General features: G+C 39.3%; 1 protein-coding gene across 3 annotated transcripts; it reads right to left on the bottom strand.

Annotated features, from left to right (window-relative positions):
• Positions 1-11,384: 11,384 nt before the first annotated feature.
• Positions 11,385-20,724, bottom strand: lnpk (lunapark, ER junction formation factor). 3 transcript variants are annotated; one of them, XM_011489796.3, is made up of 13 exons: positions 20,595-20,724; positions 19,822-19,925; positions 18,842-18,883; positions 17,469-17,656; positions 17,328-17,386; positions 17,207-17,247; positions 16,549-16,632; positions 16,412-16,463; positions 16,093-16,314; positions 14,168-14,273; positions 12,713-12,783; positions 12,241-12,393; positions 11,385-12,117 (listed from the first exon to the last, which is right to left on the bottom strand). In XM_011489796.3, the coding sequence occupies exons 1-13, from the start codon at positions 20,707-20,709 to the stop codon at positions 11,963-11,965; spliced, it is 1,392 nt and encodes a 463-aa protein (XP_011488098.2). In that variant the 5' UTR covers positions 20,710-20,724; the 3' UTR covers positions 11,385-11,962. The 3 variants fall into 3 exon arrangements, with proteins under 3 accessions (XP_011488098.2, XP_020568781.1, XP_020568782.1); XM_020713122.2 differs by having other exon boundaries at positions 20,577-20,724; XM_020713123.2 differs by lacking the exon at positions 20,595-20,724 and adding an exon at positions 20,365-20,477.
• Positions 20,725-23,750: the final 3,026 nt, after the last annotated feature.

The following is a 23,750-nucleotide window of genomic DNA, read 5'->3' on the forward strand; positions in this document are numbered from 1 at the left end:
CATCAGAAAGCTTCAGACCATACCATTGCTGGAAACCAGCAGCAGAGAGTGGTAATAAAATAGAAAAAGAACTACAACATGAAAGACAATGTAAAAGACTTCAAGGTGGGACCCGGTGTCTGGCTGTTTGGCTTAAAGGAGAAAAATAACTGGCACCCTAAGTTGGACTGTCAGTGGGTCGGACCTTGTGAGGTGCAAGAGAAACTGGGAGAGGAGGTTTACTGTGAGGTTCAGGGGCCAGGGTGGGTTAGTTTGTTTCGCTTTCTAGATTGGTTGTGGGGTTTCCGGGTTCTTTGGGCCTTTATTTTGGTTACTTCCGGTTTCTCCCGTTTGTGTTGCCTCCACCTTTACTTCTGTTTATGAATTGCACCTGTTCGCACACCTGTTGTTCATCATTGCTGTGTATTTAAGTTCCTCCACCCAGTGTCTGTCACGGGATCGTTTTGCATTCTTTGTACTTCGAGATTAAAGGAAAGATAGAGAAACCTTGATTCAACGTACCTCTGTGTTCCTGCTTTTGCATCCACGCGTCGAGCCTGACATAACGATCCCGTCAATCATGGATGCAGCGGGAGCAGAGGGTCCGCTTTCTGATTCCAACGCCCAGGAGTGGGTCATCCGCCAGCAAGATGAACAGCTAAACTTCCTTCGGAGGGGTATGCTGGAGATGTCCGCCCGTCAAGAGCAACAATGGTCTGCGATCGGGGATCGGCTTGATCAGCTGGCAGGAGAGATCCGATCGTCTTCGCCATCCCATCCGCCTCAGCCGTCTTCCTCGGCGTCCATACCTTTGGCTCCGGCGCTCCTCACTCCTGCGGTTCCGCTGGCCCGACCTGAGAGGTTTTCCGGTGCTTCGGGGGACTGTCGGGCATTCATTACGCAATGCGAACTGCATTTTGAGCTCCAGGCAGCCACGTACCCTACGGATCGCGCCAAGGTGGCGTTCATCATCTCCCACCTTACGGACAGGGCCGGAGCGTGGGCTACGGCAGAATGGCAACGTGGGGCCGCCACCTTTGATTCCCTCCCGGTTTTCCTAGAAGCCTTTACACAGGTCTTCCAGCATATGAGACCAGGCCGGGAGGCTGCTCGAGCGCTGATGCGGCTGCGTCAGGGAGGACGCCGAGTGGCGGATTACGCAATCGACTTCCGGACTCTCGCCTCAGAGAGCGCATGGAACCCCGCAGCGCTTACAGATGCCTTCCTGGAGGGCCTGTCAGATGAGCTGAAGGACCAGCTGGCGCCGCTGGATTTGCCGTCATCCCTAGATGCCCTCATCGCGCTGGCAATCCGAATTGATAACCGGCTGCAGGATCGCCGGCGAGAGCGACGCGTGGGCTCATTCTCCCCAGCAGGAGGAGTAGCGCCACAATCTCCTCATGACTATCCTGTTTCCACAGACACCCCAGCTCCTTCTACTGAGGAACCGATGTTATTGGGTCGAGGGTCTCTCACCACCTCCGAACGCAGACGACGGATGACGGCTGGTGAGTGCCTTTACTGCGGGAAGCGGGGTCATTTCTGCCGGGACTGCCCAAAAGCCACCGCTCGTCACTAAGAGTGGGCACACTGACGAGCGACGGAGAAACGCCCACTAGACCTATTTCCAATGCTTGCTTTTTGGAGGGGCACCTAGTTTTTCAGAAAGGGGGGGTACCCATCAGGGCTTTGTTAGACTCAGGTTCTGAGCAGAATCTCATGGATGCCGAGCTGGCCACACAGGCTGGGTTTGTAACCAGGTTGCTTCCCCGTCCATTACAGGTTGTTTCGCTTAACGGCTAGGTCATTGCAACCATTTCCAAGGTGACTGACCCCGTCCACCTCATTTTATCTGGTAACCATCATGAGTACACCCGTTTTTTTCTGTTTTCATCTCCGCAGAACCCGGTGGTGTTGGGGTTCCCCTGGTTATTGAAACATAATCCGGTCATTGATTGGTCCGCTAGTAGTATTACTAGTTGGAGTAACCATTGCCATGAGACCTGTTTGCGCTCAGCTCGACATCCAGAGCCTGGCCCCGCAGCCTCAGTTGGGCAGCCGCCCTTACCAGACCTCTCCATGGCGCCACCGGAGTACCATGACTTGGGGGAGGTCTTTTCAAAGTCTCAGGCTCTTTCTCTGCCACCCCACAGACCTTATGACTGTTCCATTAACTTGCAGCCCGGAGCTCCATTACCTAAGAGCCACCTGTATAATCTGTCTAGGTCGGAGAGAGGCTATGGAACAGTACGTTGCTGATTCACTGAGGGCCGGCCTCATTAGACCCTCCTCGTCTCCTTTGGGGGCTGGCTTCTTTTTTGTGGGGAAGAAGGATGGTTCCTTACGGCCATGTATAGACTATCGGGGTTTGAACGCCATCACTGTAAAGAACCGGTATCCTCTTCCCCTAATGAACTCTGCGTTTGAGTCATTGCAGGAAGCTAGAATCTTTACCAAGCTGGACCTGCGGACCGCTTATCATCTGGTGCGCATCAAGGCTGGGGACGAGTGGAAGACGGCGTTCAACACGCCGCTCGGACATTACGAGTACTTGGTCATGCCTTTTGGCTTGGCTAATGCTCCTGCGGTTTTTCAGGGGTTAATCAATGATGTACTCCGGGATTTCCTCCAGCATTTTGTTTTTGTCTACTTGGATGATATCCTTATTTTTTCCAGGGATCCCAGCGAACATAGGCGGCATGTTCGTCTGGTCCTCCAGTGGTTGTTGGAGAACAGATTATTTGTTAAAGCGGAGAAATGTGTGTTTCATTCTCCTTGTGTTTCCTTTTTGGGGTTTGTTATCGCAGGGGGGGAGTTGCGGCCTGATCCGGCCAAGGTGAGTGCAGTGGTTAATTGGCCTGCCCCTAACAACAGAAAACAGCTCCAGCGTTTTCTGGGGTTTGCCAATTTTCTGCGGCGTTTCATCCGTAACTACAGCTCCGTTGCTGCGCCCCTCACAGGTCTAACCTCCACCTCCACGCCCTTTTGTTGGACAGAGGCGGCTGACTCTGCGTTTAAGAAGCTCAAGCGGTTGTTCACCACTGCTCCTGCCTTGGCTCAACCTGATCCTTCCAATCAGTTTGTGGTAGAAGTTGATGCTTCTGATACGGGGGTGGGAGCGGTGCTGTCTCAATGGTCTGGTGAAGGTAATAAGCTTCATCCCTGCGCTTTTTTTTCCAGAAGGCTTACACCAGCTGAGACCAGGTATGACGTGGGGGATAAGGAACTCCTGGCTATAAAACTAGCTCTGGAGGAATGGAGGCACTGGTTAGAGGGGGCGGTTCAGCCGTTTGTGGTTTGGACTGACCACAACAACCTGTCATATATCCGGACCGCTAAACGGCTGAACCCAAGACAGGCAAGGTGGTCTTTATTCTTTAATCGTTTCGATTTTGTCGTCTCGTACCGCCCTGGCTCCAAGAACACCAAGCCAGATGCGCTCTCTCGGCAACACGATCCGGTCATGGGGGACCAGACACCCACGACGGTAATTCCTGTGTCTCGTGTCCTGGGTGCCCTCACCTGGAGGCTGGAGAAGGACATCAGGGAGGCCCAGGTCCAGGAGCCGGACCCGGGAGGGGGTCCGCCCAACAGACTTTTTGTTCCTAGGACCTGTAGGAGTCAGGTTCTTCAGTGGGCCCATGCGACATGTCTGACCTGCCACCCCGGTGTTCGCAGGACTATCACCTTCCTGTGGCGGCGGTTCTGGTGGCCCAGTCTGGCGCGGGACGCTCAGGAGTTTGTCGCTGCCTGTACTGTCTGTGCCCAGAACAAGGTCAGTAACCAACCGCCTGCTGGGCTCCTGCATCCTCTGCCAGTTCCGAGTCGTCCTTGGTCCCACATCACCTTAGATTTTGTGACCGGCCTGCCTCTCTCCGCCGGCAAGACCGTGATCATGACCGTGGTGGACAGGTACATGGACAAATGAGAAAAGTATATGAGAAGGGAAAATGTGTGGATTGTTAAAAAAAAAGGAGAATTTTGACTATCAAAGTGTTGCGGAAGACATGACCTTGTCAATTTTCTATGATCACATCACCAAGGCCATCGATTTTGTATGTTTAAAGGCAAAACTGATTACTTTTTTGCACAAACACACTACAAGCTCATCAAGAGAATGCCAAGAGTGTGCAAAGCAGTAATCAAAGCAAACGGTGGCTACTTTGAAGAACCTAGAATATGACATATTTTCAGTTGTTTCACACTTTTTTTTGTTATGTATACAGTTCCACATGTGTTAATTTATAGTTTTGATGCCTTCAGTGTGAATCTACAATTTTCATAGTCAAGAAAATAAAGAAATCTCTTTGAATGAGAAGATGTGTCTAAACCTTTGGTCTGTACTGAACACTAAAACAAAATCGCATTTGTATAGAAATGTAAACTATATTTTGACACACATAGCATCTATGTATATATTAAATATACAAACATTAGATTTCTGTTTATATGGGAAAACCTACAACAGTAATGGTGCATGGAGAAAATGACAGACCATCACATGACATACATTTATATGGAGGAGCCTAGTTCAAGTACAACGTTAATACTAGTAATTAAGACCCACTCTAATGAAAATTGTGTTTTTGGTGTTTTTAACACCAAAGAAAATTAAACTGCAGTTCTGAGTATTTATGTAGCTGAGTATCTGAGTATTTCTGCAGCTGTAAACTAGCAGGAAAGAGTGTATACAAAGGGATGAGAGGAAACTAACACAAGCTTTCTCTGCGCAAACAGTCTCGCCCACAACTCAGAGGCGAATTTCTGATTAACTCCTGTCTCCATGCAAAAACCTTGTCCAAGTCAACGATGGGTTTTTTGATTTTACCTTTTTGGAATAAAAATCCTATTTAAAAGATCACTGGGAACATTTTTAAAACAGATCAAAAGATTATTGGATGGAACTTTAAAGCTTAAAACAAAAGAAACCAAGTCTCGGTTTTATACATATTGCCATGTCGCAATTCCTTTGCATAGCCATACATATTTCTGTGTCAAAGTATGTGTCTCCCAATAAACGTGTATTCTTTTCTCTTCCTGTATGACACATTATTGGCACTTTAATTAACTAATTACAGAACCTTACTTTCACATATATACTTTATTCTGCAGCCACAAGACTCCCAGTTCACTGCTAAAAACATACAATGTATCATCCTTCAGCATGAGCAAGACGCAAAAAGGAGACTGAACGCCCTATAACTGTCCCTTTCTGCACATCAACTACACTCACACCCACACACACTCAAAGCTCTTGTCTTTCCATCTGCTAAAGTGGGCTGTTGTGATTGATTTGTGGATTTGCTCCCTCTTTTTTTTCTTTCCATTTAAGTAAAATAATGTATGGAAGCAATCTGGCGACAGACATTTTGGAAAATCTATTTGAAATCATTTCAGTTGAAGCCATGGCAGTTTGTCTTCTTAGAGGAGAGGTGCAAAGTATAATTGTCTGCAGTCTAGTAAAACACAGTATAACTGCCATCACACTTGACTGAGCATATAGCCAGCTAGTCCCATGGCCTCTAGAAGATAGAGCAGTTAATGTTCCCTTTTATTTTAGAGGATATGTCACTTGTATCGCAGATTTATACTATGATGCAGCAATTTTGTCCAAACAGATGGATAATGGTGTCACCAGCAAAAAGCCCTGTTTTTATTGAGTTTAGAGAATATTGTTTAGATAGGGGAATGTGCTGAACACCTCCTCCAGCACTTCCTCTCTTTATCGCTCTAATCTTGCCCATATTAGATTTGATCATTTTTGTTTGAAGGAAGAAAATGTAGCTGTAATAGCTTCCTAATAGCAAACACAGGGGATACAAATCCAGAGACCTTGTTCTGTAGTGCTTCCATAAGCACCACTGATTTATAGAGGTCTTTATGACAGAAAGGAAAATGATCTGCTGCAGATATAAATCAGGTGAGGGGTAGGAAATTGAACTTAGATATCATCTTGTCAGATGCTTAATGCTCTTCCTCCTGTCACATTCGATAGGACCAATTTGGAGAATCCTGCAGAGGTAAAAAGAAGACAATTAACAATGACAGTGTGGTAATAGATGAAGCTATAAAAGGAACCTGCTGCCTGCAGGATGCTTTGTATGATTTTCACATGAGGTGGTGGAAGTAGTTTGCTTTTATAGAGTCCCACTCCATCTCTTATCCGTACTCTTTTTTGGCAGTTTCTAATCTTTCTGTCCTCAAACACGCAGAATGTAAAGAAGAGATTTTCAAAGTGTGCACGGCAGTTGAAATACTTGGGTATTTTTGATTGTACCTCTTGTTTAAATTGGCTTTCAGCATAGGTCAGAACTGTTTTAGATTGATGGGTTTTTTGCTACTAGTTGATGGATTTAAGAACATCCTGCATAGATAAAGAAATTTAAGAAAAATAACAAAACTGCAATATGGCAAACTACCATGTGGTAGCACAAGGTTAAGAGGAAGTCCATCACGTGGCCACACAGAGATAGACAACCACCCGTGCACACTCACAAAGGGTAATTCAGAATTGCCATTGACATAAGCATGATTTTAGAGTGAAACCAGAAAAACTACCCACAGGGGTTCTCATAGGGAAAACATGCAAAATCCTCACAGAAAGACATATTTCTTGTGACCCAGGTCCTGCATGAGTGGGGGGGGGGGGGGGGTAGATATTTTTGCTGCCACCCAGTATTTAGGATTCTTAAAAGAAAATGTATTTATACTTTTTTTTTATTTCTTGTTGTGCCTAAGAAGTCACAACAATAAATTAATAGGTTGTTTACTGGGTTAAGGGGCTTGATCTATGCTAGCAAGACTCACCAGTAAATGACTGAATAAAGCATATATGTATATATTTTTTTTAACTTAAGTTTTATTTTTCATTTTTAAAACATGATATAACACAAATGTCCATGACATTAAACAAAGTAATACAGTATTTTTATGTTAAAATAAAAAGTATCGGTTACAATATGATTTATGTTTCACAGCCAATTAAACCATAAAACAGCTGTGATAAATGGGTACATTGATTGAGCTGCCTTTACAAATATCTGCCAATTTAAACCAAAGTAGGCACAAATGTTGGAATGAAATATGCTCTAATAATCTTACCAACAGTAGCAAAACTGACTTTAAACCAGTGATAAGAAAAACAGCCTAAATTCCTTTAAAAGTAACATGTTCCTACTAATTAATTTGACAGTCATCTTGATTGATGGGTTAGAAGCAATTCTCTGACTTTCTAGTTACACTTCTGGTCATTTCTGTCCAAAGTTTGAGAGAAATTTCTGATATTAAACACAAAAAGAGCTGTTTTCCCAAAATATTTATGGTTTGTAAGTAATTGTAGGAGTACTTAGCAAAAAATAAATAAAAAATAAAATCATTGACAAAAACAGATACCATTAAACCCCTGGCGGCTATTGATGCAAATAGGTATCAAACCACTTCTGCTCCAAACGTACTTTACACATGCTTGAAAGCAATAACAAAAGTTACAATTTTTTCTTGCCACTGAAAACAAATTTAGACATTAATGGTTTAAATTACTTTCAGAAGTTACTGTTTGTCACTAAATATTGGTCCAGAAAAGCAGTGTCAACAGGCTTTTTTGAAGTGAAACCAAAGATATCTAACTTCAATGCATGAACTGTCATGGTGCCTCTGGCAGTCTCTCCTCCCCTTCCCCTCTCTGCTCTGCCTTCTGATTGAGACCAGCTGTGGACACTCACCTCATCTACCACAAGCTTTCTTAAGGAGATCCAGCTCCAGCATTCATCACCAGTTCTTTGCCCCTTATGGTGCTTAGCCTGGTCTACTAGTGAGGTCTCTATGCTCTTGCTCCTCACTAATCTTGTTTCTCCGCCTCGCCCACAGGACCACAGACCACGAGTGTTCACCTGAGTCTCAGTTTCCCAAGAGCTGCCTGATCCACGCCATGCTCCAGCCAAGCCATTATTCCCAGCCACGCCAAGACATCCAACCACGCCACGCCTTCAAGCCATAGCTCCCGCTAACCAAACCAATATCAGCACATCGCCAGAGCTTCTTCAACAAACTCACCTTCGGATCTTCGTCCAGGAAAATAAACTCATTACTCACCATCTCAATCTCCTCTGTTTCCTTCTGGGGTCCAACGTCTGGGTCTGTCTCGCATAGCAAATCATGACATTAGCTATAGAATGAACAACTATTTTGTTTGAAACATGAACAAAAAACTAAATTTTTTTTGACTAACCATTCATCGTCATTTTATATATTTATAAAGTGCTTTTACACAATTTAACACAATTATGCACACAATAAAAAAATGTACAAAGCACTGTAAATGAAATGCTAAGGTTAACAAAAACAAACATAATAAATGAATGAATAAAAACATGAAAAAATAATAATGGAAAACTTGAAAGTACAAAATGTTTGTGTCCTGCCTTTGCAGGATGGATGGATGGATGAAGTAACCTATGGTGAAAGGTGCTGCTTTACCCAAATCTGCAATTCATTTTAAGTTGGATGTTAGGAATAATGGGTCTATGCATCAAAGGATGGTAATGTTACTGTAGCAAATATACAGATGTTTATTGTTCTTGACTTTAAGAAAATGCATACATTTTCAAATTATTTATACTGAAGAAAATCTCTTCTGATAGTCTGGGGGGAAAGTTGACAAAGGTTTCAGGTAACAAGTAAACTAAGAAACTATTAAAAAACCTACTCATTGAAACAGATGTACTTTGCTGCTTTTAGCCACCTTTCACGATGTTGTTTGATTTCTTAAAAATACTTTTATAAATCTGTTGTTTATTTAAGGTTAATCAGGTTTTATTGTTTGTTTAGATACATAAACTGTTAGCTGAAAGAATCTAATTTCTTTCCCTCATACCGTAAGCTGAACTTCACAAAATACTTTGACTAACACCAGCAGAGTTGCTGGAGCAAATGTCATCACTCAGTGGTTTGATTAGTTCCAGACAGGACAGAGAATGGCAATGCTCTCTGATCCCTGAATGTCACACTGGTTCAAACCACAACAGTGTTTTATAGATACCATTATGTATTCAGCATACTTGCAATGAATGGCAGACAGAAGAGACCTAAAAGGGGGGGTGCCTACATTTTCACCAAGTTCAATTTAACAGAATCGCATTTTTTCACCAGCTCATGGCCTTTTGTGGGAAGTTCTATCGAGTGGCAACAAAAGCCCAAGCATTTAAAGAGTTTTACAGTGATAACTATTGAGGGAACCATCAGCCCTCACTGCTCATCAAGCCAAGTACTTGTATAATCTAATTTGATTTTAATGCTTTTCTAAAGGAGATTGTGCTCTTATTACTGTGTAATGATACTGCTGCAAAGAGTCTGTAGTGATGTCCAATATCACAACCATGCAAACCATTTCTGTGACACTCATTTCACCATAGTCTTAGTGGCTTGTGCGGGATGTTTATGGTTGTGCTGGTCTCCCTGTTGCATTTTACCTAATGACTGACAGAAACATAGTACATCTTTGCAGCTCCTCTCCTTGTTATCTTTGTCTGATATGGTACTTTTTTTGTATTCAGTACAGTAGATAGAGCACAACGATGAAGGTCTTATGTGAGATGAGGAGAATTTTGAAGTGCTCTCACTCGGGGGCAGCAAATGGAAAAGTGACAAGGCTGGTGCACTTGTCTATTTTACTTATTCTGTGCCTCTGTTTCATATTCCGCCTCGCACCATGGGGTTATTTTCCTCCAGGGTTCAGGAGGGCACGCTCTTTCATTTCTTCAGAAAATTGTTTCGCAGGATTTCAATCTTTTGGCTGCTAGATATGACAAAACACAATATCAAGACCACTTATGTTTCTTATCTGCCATTTTTTTCTGGGTATAAATAAAAGATCAGTATAAATTTAAGTCAAGTTGCCTCCAATGCACATGTGAAAGATGAGTGTGAAGAGAACTATGAACCCTGGGACAACGCCACGGCAGTTTCATCGGCTGCTCAAAATTACCCTGGCACTGGGACTTGGGGTGAGATTTTTCATCCTCAAAATCAATTAGTCTTTAACATGATGATAGTTCAATTCCAATCTTTAAATGGTCCTTAAAATAGGTGGAAAAAAAATACTTACTTGACTAAAGTTCAGATGCAGATTATAGTTTTTAAAACAAACATTAGAACAAATTAAAACAACTATGCCACCTTACCAATTTCCAGGACTTATGATAGTAGTTATCCTGATTTTGCTAAATTTTTGTTTGAGGATTAGAGTGCCATTAATGGATTGATCAGAATGTAAACAGAAATGATTACAAACAGGAGTTTTGTTCAAAACTGAGTTTGCAACAGTGAATGCACACAGAAACGAATACCAAAATGATTAAGTAAGAAAAAATGGATCTGGGTTCTTATGGTTTAAAGGTTTTTCAAAGTCTAACATTGTTTTTTGCTGACTTAAAAGAAAAAGGAACACATAAATTTCATACATTTGAAGTATTTAATCTGCCACATTAAAACAAAAAATATCCTGGGAAGGGTTTTACTTTACAGATACCCTGAATTGTTTTTTTCAATAAAGAGGCCTTTTGGTGAGATACTCGTGTACAGTGTTGAATAAACAAAATTTACTGTGATTTAACACAATATTCAAGCTCTTTATAACACAATCATTTTACATTTTCAAAACACATTATATACAATTCAGAGATTTTGAGGATTACAAGTATTTCTGTAAACCTGATGTGTACAAAATAAGAACTCTGACAATTGGATCTTACGTGATGTATTACTTACGATCATGCATGTATGTGGAATCCATGTATACCGAAGAACCTCCCAGTGGTGCGAAGACATCCAAACATCGTCCTATTGATGTCCCATTTTTTTCCCCGTTTGGTTCTTGTCAGAGGTCAACCTCAAAGGGCACTCGGTGGAATCAGGCGTTACTGTTGGTGTCACATTGATGCATTACAAGGCCCAGGAGGTCACATCTCTGTAAACATACATTATCAAAACCCAAAGAAAATGTGGGGTGTTGACCTCACCGATACTTTGCTGAGCATCTTCAAGGGGGGAAAAGGGTCGCGTGTTGGCAGAGAGCAACTTTGTAGACACAATGACTTTCTTGCTGCAAATGAAGAGGGTCAAGCAATCAAGACTGCTGAGACTCTGTGTCAGCACCATTATCTTGCACTGTCTGAAATGATCAATGAGCTAAAATAAAATGATCACAAGGTAAAATTGGCTTGCTAATGAAAATAGGCTGTTTAAATATGGGGCTGTGAGAGCAGCTGGAGCGAGAATGGGCAACAATTTAAAACAGAGCTAGAAAAAAAAAAAAAAAAAAAAAAAAAAACACGATTCTGGGGAGCCATGAATGTTTCTTCAGAAATGTGCTAATCCATTTATACATTGGAACAAAAAGAAGAGTCATCTCCAGAGTTTGTACAAATTTTTCAATTTTAATAGAATTTCTTCATAAAAGCTATTCAAGCATTTGTAATATCATTTAGGACGAGAAACAGGTAGACATCATGCCACTCATACAAATACTTAATTCATAAGCACTTTGAAACAGTCAAAATGTAAAAAGGCACTTGGAGTCACCCTTGCTCACAAACATGCTTTCCTCTTTCAGTAATAAAGTGTATTGTGCGTTCCTTTATTGTAACATGATTGTGTAAACGCGTTAGAGCTGCTGCAGAAAGTCGGTCATGAGAGCACTTAACAAAAATAGCTATAAATAACATCACATAAATAAAGATTTTCCATCATTCCCAGAAATAACAGTTAAAGAAAGAAAAACATAAAACAAATATTAAATAATGCATTTAGAGTAAGTGTTTATCAGAGTTGCTTCTAAGATGCTGCAAGCTATTGCTAAAGGTTTTAAAAGCAACTTTACAAAAAAAAAAAGACCATCTTTTGGCGAAAAGCCATGTTAGCTTTTTAGTAGTAAACTAATCATTGCAACTGTTCAAAAAAAAACTTCAAAAATCTGCATTCTGTAACTTTATTCCACTTCCATGGCGGAAACATCCTGCTCTCCATCAGATTTCTCAGATGGAAGGTCAAGTGATTCTGGAGCATCCAGGCTGTCTGACATAGAGCTGAGCTCTGTGGTCGGTTCTTTATCCGTTCCTGGGACATCATCGAGCTTGGGTTTCCCTGTAAATTAGACTATTTTCTTAAACACATTCATGATTACATACCATTAGAATTAGGTAAAATTATATGCATCTCAACTGCAGTACATTATTGCAAATTACTTATTTTTAGAAAAAGTATTACTTGAAACACATTGATCATCAACATTAGCAGTCGATGATGGGATTGGTCCCTCCGAAGAAATCTTGGACTCTTCCGTGACTTCGGGGAATCTGGGACCTTGAGGACGGATCTTCCTTGCAGGGTTGAAGAAAAAACAATAGGCACATCGGAAAGCTGAAATGATACAGTAAAAAATAAATAAAGACAGCCGCCTGATTTATTTAATCTTACCAACACATTTACAAACAGTCATGGATTAATAAACATGAATATAAACAAAGAAAAAAAAACTGCCTTAGATGCATAAACATTTCAGACTGATCTGTAGCAACACTTAGCATATTCAATCTTGCTTGGTTTTTGCTTACGGGACTTGGTCGTGGCAGACATTTAACAGCCATATGATATAGTATGCTGCCAACTGCTAGAGGGCAAATAAAGCAGTGTGTTTGATGGAGACTGACAATTAATGCCAGGATTCCTAAAGGCTTACCGATGTATTCAAATTCCTCTTTTAATGCCATCCCGTTATGTGACCGACACTGCTGACATATGAGAGCATATCTGAGAGGGAAAAAAACAATAAAGTGAAGATGACTGTTGGATGGATTACATGAAGAAAAAAAAAAAGGTTATTGAAAGCCGATATGATGGCATGCACAATTAAAATGGTCAGACTTTTAGGAGGTTGTTGGTTGCCTAACAATTCAAATTTTCATTTCTGCAATATTCGTGCATTAAGCCTCTCAAAATTATGGTGGCACTTAAGTGCAAATCATATAAACAAATCGCTCAACGCAAAAACAAAAGATCACAATAATTTAAAAAGAATTCAAGAATAAAACATTACATTTTCAAAACAGAATTCCAGAAATCAAAATGTCATTTAAAAAAATTTAACAAAATAAGAAACCTGGAAAAGGTCAGCATAAAGGGACATCCATGATAAGATGATGTTTGTACATCTTTTCAACCAGAAGTTATCTGGCATGGCGAAATGCTTTCTTTAAGCTTCTGACCACAGTCACTGCTACAGTTGGGTGATTGCTCAATTAACTCTTAACAGTTAATCCAATACATCCTTCTGCTTTCCTTCTTCTTTAAAGGGCCTATACCATGCAAAATCAGTTTTTTGAGCCTTTGTGTGGACTATAATGTTCATTCTTTACGGAAAAAAATTCCAAAGCAGTATTTTTGATCTGTTCACAAACTTCTGAGTATTCCTCTAAAAACCTGCGCTCTGAGCACCAGCCCCTCCCAATCCCTGAAAACAAGCGATTTCTCATATTGTAATGTAGACATGTGAGGAACCGCCCCTTTCAGGAAGAGTCTGTGCTGCCAGCACCGCCCCCAGGCTAACACCCTCACTTTTTCCACGGAGCCAGCGGTGATTAGCAAAATGCTTTCCTTTCATATGCACAACATGCACACCATCCTTGCAAAAGTTCGGACATTTGTTTTCGTGGGCTGGATGGAGACACGCCGCAGAGGCAGGCTCTAGGTTGAGGTCATGAAAGGGGCGACACCCACATGAAGCAAAAGGCGGTGCCTCAGAGATTAGGTCGTCTTTCTTTCTGGTAGGAAAATAGCTCGTGAAAATAAATTTTAAAAAAAATTGTTCTTTTGTGTGGCAAGTAACGTCTGATTGTTTACTGTAAAATGCTTAAGAATAGCATGCAATTGGCCCTTTAAAACTCAAACGCCACAATCCAATCAGCAATGTCCTATAGTACCTACATTTTCATTTCTGAAAATTTTCTTTATTAATTTGCGGTTTCTGGATATATACTTTTTTAGATTCCTAAAATGTTCTGGGTTCTTAATTCATCATTTGTTTTTTTATTGTCATTGTGATCTTTAATATGTTTTTGTGTTGAGTGATTTGCACTTCAGGGCCACTGTACAAATAAAGATAGAGCTGAAAACAAAAGGGCTCTTTTTGGTGTACCTGTTCTGAGGCCCATCTCCAACAAGACACTCAATGACTCTGTCCATCAAACCTCTGTCCCTGGGGAGCACGGGTCTGGCCAGGGGTGGGCCTGGAGGGTGCCTGCCTTTAAAGACAAAAAGAGGCGTGTTAAATTCAGGCAGCCATCATTGTAGGCCAGCGCCGCTCTGTCAAATGGTTGCCCTAAATATGACTGGTTTCACATAATCAAGAGCCATTTTCTTAATGACTTAACAGGAGGTCTTACTTGTGAAAGCCCATGTTCAATCCCTGCTGTGTTGGGGAGCAGTAATTAATATAATCTAACATCAAGAGCAATCATAGGAAGATGACTGGTCATTTCTGTGAGACTTGGCAGAGTTTCAGTATCCTGCTGGTTAATAATTTACCAACATATGGAAACTCTGTGGTGACTCTTTGTATCAAATTGCTTTTCACTTTCAATTTTCAACAGAAGCAGGTGATAACATCAAGTCATGTAAGCCATTTGTGAGGCCTTCCCGATGCCAAAGTCGATTTCATTAAGCAATATAAGACATTTAGCGAGATTCGGCTGCTCCTACCCACAGGTCTGAGTAATTAATCATACTTAAAAGTAATTTTTCTTTGTGCATAGTTCAAAGTTGTACTCCCACAAGGCAATTACAAGAAAACAGCTGCACTCTAAAAGAATCTCCTTCACCGTTTGCATTCTTGAGCTTTCATAGCAACACAATAAAATAAATATATAATATATATATATATATATATATATATATATATATATATATATATATATATATATTATATATATATATATATATATATATATATTTTTTTTTATTTCCAAAGTTTACACTAAACAGATGTTTTCATACCTTTCCCACATTGTCAAGCAACCAGATGTAAAACTGTTTCACCTGGCTTGGGGTAACTGTTTATATAAACTAATTTAGTATGGCAGTTCTTTTTCCTAAAATCTCCTGTAGTTTCTAAGTGAGAAATTAATTCTAACATGTATTTGTTTATTGAGGTCAGTGGGGGTGATGGAGTTGTGGTCAGGCAACATTGGCCGTAGTGCAGTGGTCTACCTGTGATCGAAATATTGCAGGTTCGATACCCTGCCCATGAGCCGAAGTGTCCTTGGGCAAGACAAGGAATCCCATCTTGCCTCTGGTGGAAGGTTGGCACCAGTGTTCGGCAGCGAAGCCGCCATGAGTGTGTTAATGGGTTTGTGGTAGAAAAGAGCTATACAAGCCATTTACTATTTTTGCTATTTTATCTAAAGTTCAAACCAATGTTCTCTCTAGTAAATACCCCAAATCATTCAAAGAAACCAAACTACTAAACCGATTCCATGTTTGATTCACATGTTCACAATTAAGATTTTGTAAATTCAATGAATTTCATGAATAGCACAACAAAAAAGCTGTTTTCCCTCTAAAATTTTTTAAAAATTGCTTTAAAAAATGTGGATTTGATAATTCTGTGTTTTCCAAGGGGAGATTAATTTAATAAATTTTGGGGATTTTTCAACCCAGGTCTAACTGAGATAAGTAAGACTAAGAAAATAAGCGTTCTGGTGGTTTAGTATAAAATTATAACCTTGGAAATGTCTAAATTATGTTAGAGCTGCTGAACGTTATTTTGCAATACAAAGAATCACAGATTTAGCTTTTAATGTTGAAAATGAGGGCATAATTTCTAGCATAACCACATTTTTCCTATAATTATGTCTTTGTTTGGGAATGGCTGAACAATTTAGAGATGTTTTAATTCTCTAATTAGTTTATTACAAATTGCATGTTACGTACCACAGCCTACAACCTTGCTGACAACACAAACCATGGAGCTTTGAGCAACAAGGGACACAGAGCCAGGGAAGAGTAAATCACACCTTAATCGACCACATTATGATCTGGTCCCCCTGTGTGCAGGTAACCCACCAACTCCTGGAACAGGTGTTCCTGGGGTCACAGGCTTCCTCATCAAACTCTGCTGAGCAGCTACAGCTGACAGGTTCCTCTCTGGGGGTCCACCTGGAGCAGAATGGGAAGATCGTCCAGGATAGTTGGGCCCAGAGGCAAGAGGAGGGCGGGCAGCAGCACCACTGGCAGAATTCACAACCACTGGGGGGAGTTTGGGGATTACGTTGCGCTGGCGGAGCTCTAACAAAGAAAAAGAAGCACATTGGTCGGCAACAAAGGAAAACACGCCACTGTAAATAGTCACTTTTTTTGTGAACAATAAGCCTTTGTTTTCTACCTTGACCTGGTTTCGGGGTCAACTGAGGTCCAACTGGAGAGCATTCAAGTTCCTAAATAGAAAACGTAAAAAAGAAAGCATTTAATAATATGACAGACGCAAGACAAGATGAGTTATGAATAAACCAAGTAACTCACCATCTTTTTCTTTGAATCAGGATCAAATCTCTCCAGAATCATTTTGGCATTTTTGTATGTCTCAGTCTCCATAACTTCTTCAAGCTGAAAGATGTTTAGGAGTTTTCAACTCATCATACAAGAAAATTGCTCCTGTTTTTATTAAGTTATACCAGATTATCAATTAAAAAAAGACAAAGTCAAATGCTTAAGTGAGACAAGATTGTCAAAATTGAAAAAAATACATCATTAGAAGAGAATCATGGCTAGATTTTTTACATAATAACTATTCTCTACGATGATAATGGCAAGTGTGAAAATCCATCAGCCCTAATTATCAAAAGTTATCAAAACCTGAAAAATGATGACAGATAATTTAATGATTTATTTGTTTTATGTACAAAGTGACATTAGCAAAGTTTTTGTAGGGCAAACCGTCCGCACCAATTAAATCCTGCTTGCAGAGATCCTCAGTAACAGGTGCTTTAGTGCAAAACGTGTTTTAAAGCACTTAATATATAGAGTATTTTCAGTAACCTGGAGTGATTAATGAGTTTCTTATGGAACTTAGAAGTAATATTTTTACCTATAGAATATTCTTCGGTTAAAAAAAAAAGTTGATGAAGAGTATTATATATTAAGACAATGCTGCAAGTATAATTAAAGTTGACCTACTTACTATTTTCCTTTTCTGTGCTTTTACATCTTCTAGCTTTTCATCTAGAAAAGAACAAATAAGGGTGAATTGATCATAAAAATATTACGTTTCGATGTGCGAAAAAAAGACTACAAGGTCTTACTATTTTTTTCAGTTCTTCGTGAAAATATAAATACAAGCATCTTGCGAAGCAGCCACACCCTAAAAAAAAGAAAAGTTAAATGCAACAGTCCTTTTTGCAGCTACAGTTTAGAAAAATAATGCAGTCGTTTTATACACTTACAAAAATGGAAATATAACAAAAGGAAGAGATAAGATGAGCCGTCCCATCAGCTGTTCCGGCAAGTACCAGAAATACACAACCATGCAAGTGATCAAGTAGAGTATAGATGAGTAAAGGAGCAGTCTGCCAGCCCATATCTTCAACTGTCTTTGATATTTCACGCTGTATTCTTCAAGAGTCTGTATGTCCTGGGAAGAAATATAATTTAAAAAATGTACATTAAACAAAACATAAATCATATTTTGAACCACTTTCATCGAAAATGTACACCGCGAAATAGGTGATAAGATGCATAATATATAAATAGATATAACTTTATAGGCAAAAACAATGAATGCATGACAAAGTTTAAAAAATAGCAACATACCATGTTCCCTTTAGGTCAGAATCCGATTTTAAAAGTCCTAATGGACTGTTCCACTATGACTTTGGGGTATTAAAAAAGAAAAGTGCAAAACATGTATACATTTTGACTTTACATGTTATAGTTCTTTTTTACATTTTATATTTACATTTTGTTTCATTTTAACCCTGACCTTTATTATTTAAACAGCTGGACAGTATCACAATTGTTGTTTTTCAAACAGTGACAATAAAGGCATTCATTCCTGATTTCTAAAATATTACGGTTGTTCATTTTATAATGCAAATCCTCTTTTTGTGGCTATGACCTCATCCTACGGCTTTCACACAAAATGTAGAGATCACTGGAATAAAGATAACTCTACGCTAATTTAAGAATCAATTAGAACAAACTAATGAGTCTTATTCCACTCAGACAAAGACGACTTATTAATGTTTTCCTTTAAACATTAAAAGTCTCTGTTCACTTTGATGACTTGACAAAATGGAAATGTAATACCACTTGCTTCAAAGTGCTTAGTTGTCAATCTAAAAATAGACTGTGGACAGACTGAACCAACTTTTGGTCACTATGGTGCCACTGTAACATATGCCTGTGTCAATCTAAGCGCTGCATGAACTCAGGCTTGTATGAAACCGGTTTCTCACACGTTTGATGCCTTCTATAAAATGCATTTATACCAAATTATATCAGAATAGGTATGAAAGATAGAAAGCATCATTTGATTATTTTAGTGCCACTTTGACCGGATGTGAAGAGCTCTTGCTGTTGCTGCTGAAAGGACACATGCTGAAAATAGACAAACACTAGCTTAACTGTAGAAGAGCAGTAAAGCCCTGAACACTCAGCAAGAGGGGAGCCAATTTAGCTGTGCGTGACCTATTCAATTGCATTTGAAGCAAAAAGGTTCAATATTAACTGTACTGTCATTAAAAAAAAAAACACTTTCTAAACATAATATGTATTAGGCTTTCACCTTTAAACCATATGTCTTATAGGATAAATATACCTTTTCAAGTCCTTCCAAAATCTCCACGGTTGATGGTTTTGCCTGTAAAACAAACATTCAAAGAGACCAAATTTTTAATCGTTCATCTTATCATAGGATTCTTTTCCAAATACCCTTAAATCTGTTGGTCTTTTTTTTTCTTTAAATAAAAATGAAAAAAAAAAACAGCAAACAAAGTCCCATTCCAATCATCTTTTGATCCATTGTAAGAGCATTCCCAGTGTTTTTTTTTTTTTGTTTTTGTTTTATGATTGTCATTTTCAGACAAAAAAATTTAAAAACAACAACAAAAAAAGCTGTGGCATTTCTTTGGACATTTTCTGCACAGCGGCAATAGATCATTAGAAATTTGCCTCCGAGTTGCGTGCAGGATTATTGACGTGGAGTAAGCTGGCCCCCTTCCCCATCATCCGTCTGTTTACACACTCTTGCGACAGTTTACAGACCATCACACCCCTTACTAGCATTACTGGTGCAACAAAAATGGCGAGATATCCAGCCGTACAGTTTGGAGTCAGATGAGGAAAACTAAGACATACATGGATCGAATTTGTATATAAGTGGATGCATCAGAATGGAGCAGAGCAGGCAGTTTATGGCTTGCCGGAGTAGCTTCACGTCACACCTACAAGCTTTTTCCAACGGTCTAGGTCTACTACTGGTTCACAATAATTAGAATAAAGAAATACTCAAAAAATGCAATTTTAAGCTTAACTTTTTTAATATGTGTCCTCCATAACAAGGAAAATGCCGCTATCACATGTTAAAAACACCAAAAACTTGATTTTTTTTTTTTAAATTGGAGTGGGACTTTAAACAAATCTGTTCAAGCATTTAGTCAATATCAGGCTGTTTATCTGTAGTTTAGCCAAGGTATTGCAGTTACAGGTCAAGATTTTCCAACTTGAAAGCAACAGTTGTTTTGTAAACCATGTGCTTTATCGCTGTCCCTAAGCAAAAGTCATGGTACGAGTACAAACCCTCCATCGTGAGACCACAGCTCCCATTTTGATGAGGGAGAGCAAGTTGTAATGCAACACTAACAGGGATCCTCTCCTGCTCACTCCACTGTTCTCTTCTCCACCTGTTGACAAAAACATTAGCTGTAAACGCATCATTCAGTTCCATCCATGTTAAGCAATCTGATCTACACCTGACAGGGTCAGATTCTGCATCCAGTTCCAGACAACAAATTCCTGCCTTTTGGGAGATTGTTGGAGTACAGAACTGTGTGCTGCAGCTGGCTTTTAATTAATTAACGCAAACAGAGCAGTGTTATTTATGTAAAGTAATTTGTATTCGAATTTAAAAAAAAGAACTAAAAAAAGGACATAGCAAGTTAAAGAAGAAAATCATTTGACGGCTGCAAAACAGAGAGAAAATGCAGGAATGTCCACTTACTTAACTTTGCAGTTGGCTAACTTACTTAGTTTAGCAAACACTAACAAACTGTGCTTTTGAGCGACAAAACTGGATGTTTTCATCACTGCAATTGTTTTTGAAAATCTTAAAACAATGAATACCTTCAAAACAAGTTCCTCAAATGTAAATGTACCCTCAGAGGAGAAGCCTGCAGCAGTGTCGTAACACTAGCAGCTAACTTTAGTTTTTGTTGCCGCTAGCTAGTCTCGCTGTTTTTCGCTCGTTCGTTCGTTCATCGAAACAACAACTTTTAAAAGACTCCATGGAATAAATGAAATCTCTGAGAAAGAATGAAACGGGAACTAACTCACACAGCAAGAGCTGACTTTACCTCGGCTGTAGGGCGAAGTGTCCTGTTGCTGCAGCCTGGGACAGACAGCTCGTCCCCGTCGGGAGCAGGATTTACACGCAGCCGAAAAGGGGGCGTGTCCTCGGACAGCTGTCATCACGTTGTCTATAGGTTAAAAAAATACACTGAACTCACGCAGCATAAACGATAGACAACATGCAAACAACACAAATAACTAAATACTATAGTGATAAATAACAGTTTCAAATGAACACAAACGGATGCATTTACATTAATTAGCAGAACTATTTTAATTATATGGACCTAAATTATCACTTAAATAGCAACCACATAAAAATCCAATCTATGCAAAAAATAAAACTAAACTTTTGGCATTTTTTTGAGCTCAGAATCTGAACATAAATATAAATTGAATTATTTGTCTGGATTTCTTTCTGAATGAACTGAATAAAATTATAGTTTTAAAAATCAGTCTTAAATGAAAAATATTTTTTGTGGGCAAAAAAGGTTAACACACCGAGAATGTCTACTGATTGCTGCACTTCTTTAAACCAGATCACGTGGGGCTTTTATTTGTATTCATATGTTTTAGTTTTTTTTTTTTTTTCACTGCACAATGGACATAACTTTAAAAAAGCCTTCATGTGTTGATTGCTGCGCCCACTGATCAGTATCACTCTGGCGGAACAAAATACATTTAGAAAAACAATTGTGAAAGAAGGCAGGCTGCAATGGTAACACAATCCTGAAAATTATTTAAAATTTTAAAAACCCACTCCAATAAAAAAATCATGTTTTTGTTTTAAAATGTTCTAGCATATAAAAAATAAGCTTAAAATGGCATTTCTGAGAATTTTATTTTATTTAAATCGTTTTTAATTAGAGCAGACAAAATAATGCAATGGAAAAAGTTTGTAGTTGTGACTTGGAACCTACAATGGCAAGCCACAAGCTCCCTGAGCGCTGCTCCATTCTGATGCATCTACGTGTAGATGACCAGATCCATGTGTGCCTTTGTTTTTCTGCATCTGAGCTAGGATCTGGCTTAAAACTGTGCAGCTGTATGGGTACTATAGTTCACTATTTATGTTGCACCTGTAATACTAGGTTGTGGTTGTGTGCTGTAAGCTAGAGAGAGTGTAAATAAAGGGAGTCCATGCCAACAGTTTTGCACTCAACTCAGAGAAAAGTTTTTGATGAACTGCTGCTGCTCTGCGGAAACTATGTTCTGAAAAACTACAAGTTTTTAGATTTTGCTTATCATAATTTTGCCATAAAAAAACACTGGGAATGCTTTTAAATAGGTTAAAAGATGATCGGAGTGAGACTTAAAATGTTGATGCTTGCAAACCCCTGTATTGGAGTGTTCAAAACGATCTAATAAAAAAACAAGCACATAAATATCAAAGTCTTTTTGAAAAATAAAACAAATCTTTTGGCAGTATTTTTGTGTGAAAAATGTAAACTTGAATTGAATCCTTAATGTGGGGTTACTTCCAAGTGAAAATCTGTGTTTTTATCAAACAGTATTGAATCCAGAAATGTCTGTTGGTGAACTTCTAAGATGACCCCACCCTTACTTTGATGTGTTATTCCTACCATGACAAAGGTGGATAAAGGTGGAAAGATTTCATGTTATTCATGGACACCAGTGAAGATCACAAAAAGGTTCAGAGCACTGTCTAGTGCAGGGGTGTCAAACTCATCTTCACCGAGGGCCACATCAACATAGTGTCTGTCCTCAAAGGGCCAGATATAACTTATACATGTAACTAAATGTAATGAAAATAAATGTAACTACTCCTTAATGTTAAATTACTCATTTGTCTATTTATTATAACTTTTTAAAGTGACAATTACAGTTGCACAGAAAACATAAGTTTGCTTGTAACTATAGCATAAATCCTTTTACACTTGATTCTGTCAGGTTAGGTCATATGGATAGTGTTTAAGTTCTACTGTATATTTCCCATATTTCCAGTCTGATTACCCCTAGATATAAATAAATACACACCAATTTTTATTATTACTTAAAAGCTCTTATGCTCTCGCGGGCCACATGAAAGGACATGGAGGGCCGCATTTGGCCCCTGGGCCTTGAGTTTGACACATGTGGTCTAGTGGGTCTAGATGACCCAACTCCCAATGTTAAAGTGCCTAGGATAGCAAAAGGGTTTCAGGGCCTGTATCAAAATCCAAAATCAACTTTTTGAGCTTTTAAGTATATTATGATGTTAATTCCTCACAAAGAACTGTTCCAAAGCAGTGTTTTGATCCATTCATGCATCTCTGAGTATTCCTCTAAAAGTCTGCACTCTGAGCACCAGCTCCTCCCAATCCACGAAAATTAGTGGGTTCCTACATTCAAACATATGAAAGTGGGAACAGCCCCTTCCAGGAAGAGTCTGGGCTGTCAATAATGCCGCCCCAGGCTAGCACAAACACCCACTTTCTTCACAGAGCTAGCAGTGATGAGCAAAACGCTTTTCCATCATGCACAATATGCACATCCATCATTGCAAAAGTTCGAGTGTTTTTTTTTTTTTTTTGGCTGAAATGCAGACATGCTTCCGAGGCCGGCTCTAGTTTGATGTCATGAAATGACAGAGCTTCAGAGATCAAGTCGTCTTACTTTCGGGTAGGAAAATGAGCTGTGAAAATAACTCATATTTCATTGAAAAAAAAAAAATTGTGTGCTAAAGATAATGTATCATCATAAATATGGATGTAGTTTACTCTGAAAGGCTCAAGAAAAGCAGGATATAAGTCCTTTAAATCAGATTAAGTCTGGCCATCATGTTTATTTATTTGTTTCAATTTGTGTTTTTATTGCACTTTTGCAAGTGGACAAAACTTTAAAATCACAGCATTCATGTGACGATTGATGCACCCATTACTCAGAAATCAAAGTAAATATTGAAAACAATGCAGCCTGCATTTGTTTGGATTTTTCTTTTTACAGTGATAATTCTGAGTATCATTTAAAAATATTAAGAACAGTTGTTTCAAATAGATTTCACACATTCTGCTGATTTACAAATTTGACAACATGACATAATCTCATCTGTAGGTTTCTACTGTATGAGAACTAGACTGAGTGACCCTTCCCCCTGACGTTCCAAATAGGAAGTACCCACTTCCCATTTCCAAAATCCCATTGACTCCTATGAAAAATAA

The sequence above is a fragment of the Oryzias latipes genome, chromosome 21 (assembly GCF_002234675.1).
Source record: "Oryzias latipes chromosome 21, ASM223467v1".
Classification (NCBI taxonomy): Eukaryota; Metazoa; Chordata; class Actinopteri; order Beloniformes; family Adrianichthyidae; genus Oryzias; species Oryzias latipes.